At 57.4% G+C, this 3,506-nt stretch overlaps 1 protein-coding gene across 1 annotated transcript in view; it reads left to right on the top strand.

Moving 5' to 3' along the window:
- Positions 1-3,141: 3,141 nt before the first annotated feature.
- LOC104282711 (kallikrein-14-like) overlaps positions 3,142-3,506 on the top strand; it is a 10,275-nt gene continuing 9,910 nt past the window's right edge. Inside the window, exon 1 of the mRNA XM_009880831.1 lies at positions 3,142-3,226. Coding sequence (XP_009879133.1) covers positions 3,142-3,226 — 85 coding nt within the window. The remainder of the gene's footprint in view (positions 3,227-3,506) is intronic.

Below are 3,506 nucleotides of genomic sequence, written 5' to 3'. Positions count from 1 at the left end.
GGTGGCCATGGGGGCAACCTCCAACCACATAACTGGTGCTCATAGTCATGGTGGACAACTCATGGCTACAGGTATCTGGTACTTGGGGCCACAGTGGGCCACTGATGGCCACGAGTATCTGGTGCTGGTGGTCATGGGGGCAACCTGCAGCCATACACCTGTTGCTTGTGGCCATGGGGGCAACCTCCAACCACATATCTGGTGCTGGTGGCCATGGTGGGTCACTCGTGGCCACAGGGATCTGGTGCTGGTGGCCATGGGGGCAACCTCCAACCGCATATCTGGTGCTGGTGGCCATGGTGGGCGACTCATGGCCATGGGTGTCTGATGCTGGTGGCCACGGTGGCAACCTGCAACCACACGTCTGGTGCTGACAGGCAACCCATGTCCAGCTCTGGAAGACTTATGTTGAGGTCTGGAGGACACACGTGTCCAGATCTGGAGAACATGTGTCCATGTCTGGAGGACACGTGTGTCCATGTCTGGAGAACACATGTCCAGATCTGGAGGACGTGTATGTCCAGGTCTGGAGGACACGTGTCCGGGTTTGGAGGACACGTGTGTCCAGGTCTGGAGAATATGTGTCCAGGTCTGGAGGACATGTGTGTTCATGTCTGGAGAACACATGTCCAGGTCTGGAGGACGTGTATGTCCAGGTCTGGAGGACACGTGTCCAGGTCTGGAGGACATATGTGTCCAGGTCTGGAGAACACACGTCCACATCTGTAAGCCACGTATGTCCACAGCAGCACAACACACGTGTCTGAGCCTGGAGGACCCCCACGTGCAGCACAGGAAGCCGTGGTTGGTGACCCACCACCACCTATGTCCAACCTGGTGGCCACGGTTGGCGTGTCACCACCACGCGTGTCCACCTCTGGAGGCCACGGCCACCACCCCGCGGTCCCAAGTGTCATCCCACCACCACCACCACCACCACCATGAGACCACCCCACGGCCCCACCACCGCGTGGTGGTGACACCCCACGGGGCAGTCGGGGTTATGTGACCCGGGAGTGAAGTAGGGAGATGGCACCTCCCGGGAGCGCGTGGGCGCCCTAATTGGCATTAATTAAGAGCTCGCTAATGAGGCGGCTGCTAACGAGGCCCCCCCCATCGCCACCGCCGCTGCCACCACCACCACCACCACCACCACCAGAACCAGTTGGGCCCCTCCCGAGAAGCCGCACCGCCCCTGTTTACACCACCTCCAGCTGGTGGGACCGGGTGGGATGGCCCCAGAAGAAGGAGGGGGTGGTAAGCCCCGCCCCTCCCGCCGCTTGGCCACGCCCCCCACTCCCAGAAGCTCCACCCCATGCCACGTGTAAGGGACACGGAGGGACGGCGCCCCCTGGCGCCGGTGTGCGTGACACGGGTGTGCGCGGGGGCGGGTGGCCCCGGGTGGACAAACGGCCGGTGGGGACGTGGGGACGTGTGGTGGGGACATGTGTCATGGACGTGTGGACATGTGGACACGTGTTACGGACGTGTGGACGTGTGTTGTGGACATGTGAACATGTGTCATGGACGTGTGGACATGTGTTATGGACATGTGGACAAGTGTCATGGACGTGTGGACATGTGGACACGTGTTATGGACGTGTGGATGTGTGTTGTGGACATGTGAACATGTGTCATGGACGTATGGACATGTGTTATGGACATGTGGACATGTGTCATGGATGTGTGGACATGTGGACACGTGTTATGGACGTGTGGACGTGTGTTGTGGACATGTGAACATGTGTCATGGACGTATGGACATGTGTTATGGACATGTGGACATGTGTCATGGACGTGTGGACATGTGGACACGTGTTATGGACGTGTGGACGTGTGTTGTGGACATGTGAACATGTGTCATGGACGTGTGGACATGTGTTATGGACATGTGGACAAGTGTCATGGACGTGTGGACATGTGTTGTGGACATGTGGACATGTCTCATGGACGTGTGGACATGTGGACATGTGTTATGGACGTGTGGATGTGTGTTGTGGACACGTGGACAAGTTTGGTGGACATCTGGACCTGTGGACATGTGTTGTGAACATGTGGACATGTGTTACGGACACATGTCATGGACGTGTGGATGTGTGTTGTGGACACACGGACATGTATTGTGGACATGAGGATGTGTGGACACGTGTTGTGGACATGTGGACATCTGTTGTGGACGTGTGGATGTGTGTTGTGGACATGTGGACATGTGTCATGGACGTGTGGACATGTGTTGTGGACATGTGTCACGGATGTGTGGACATGTGGACATGTGTTGTGGATGTGTGGACGCGTGGACATGTGTTGTGAACACGCAGACGTGTCATGGATGTGAGGACGTGTGTCATGGACATGTGGGCACGTGGATGTGTGTTGTGGACATGTCATGGACATGTCATGGACATGTGGACATGTGTCGTGGACATGTGGACATGTGGACACATGTCATGGATGTGCGGATGTGTGTTGTGGACATGTGGACGTGTGTTGTGGATGTGTGGACATTGTCATGGAGGTAGATGTGTATCATGGAGGTGTGTGATGGACATGTAGACATGTGTCATGGATGTGTGGACGTGTGTCCTGGACGTGTGGACATGTGTTGTGGACGTGTGGACACGTGTTGTGGACGTGTGGAGGTGTGTCATGGACGTGTGTTGTGAATGTGCAGGTGCGTGTTGTGGACACGTGGACCTGTGTCGTGGCCATGTGTCATGGACGCATGGACACGTGTCGTGGGCGTGTGGAGGTGCCTCATCACGCGTGTGCAGGCGTGTGTCGACCCCGGTCACACAGACGCACCACGAAAGCGCTGGAGAACCACGGGCCACAGCTTCAGGCTTCTGCTCCGGCCCTCCAAGATGGCCGACCAAGCCATGAGGGAGGGTCTCCAAAGGTGGTTGGCCAATCAGATGGTCTCCACAGCTGGCCAGCCAATCAGCATGGGCTGATAGCATCATTTGGTTGACCAGCACATGGTGGTCTCCAAACTGGTTGGCCACCAGCAGGTGGTGATCTCCAAACTGGTTGGCCACCAGCACATGGTGGTCTCCAAACTGGTTGGCCACCAGCAGGTGGTGATCTCCAGACTGGTTGGCCACCTGCACATGGTGGTCTCCAAAACTGGTTGGCCACCACCACATGGTGGTCTCCAAACTGGTTGGCCACCAGCAGGTGGTGATCTCCAGACTGGTTGGCCACCTGCACATGGTGGTCTCCAAAACTGGTTGGCCACCACCACATGGTGGTCTCCAAACTGGTTGGCCACCAGCAGGTGGTGGTCTCTGAAGCTGGTTGGCCACCAGCAGGTGGTGGTCTCTGAAGCTGGTTGGCCACCAGCAGGTGGTGGTCTCCAAACTGGTTGGCAACCACCATGTTGTGGTCTTTAAACTGGTTGGCCACCAGCAGGTGCTGGTCTCCAGAGCTGGTTGGCCAACCAGCAGGAGGTGGTCTCCAAACTGGGTGGCCAATGGGACTCCTTGGCTGGCCAAAGCAGCCGGCCCATA

This window comes from Charadrius vociferus, unplaced genomic scaffold (assembly GCF_000708025.1).
Source record: "Charadrius vociferus isolate BGI_N301 unplaced genomic scaffold, ASM70802v2 scaffold580, whole genome shotgun sequence".
Taxonomy (NCBI): Eukaryota; Metazoa; Chordata; class Aves; order Charadriiformes; family Charadriidae; genus Charadrius; species Charadrius vociferus.
Note: the sequence above shows the minus strand (reverse complement) of the source record. Positions and strands in the feature narration are given on the sequence as shown.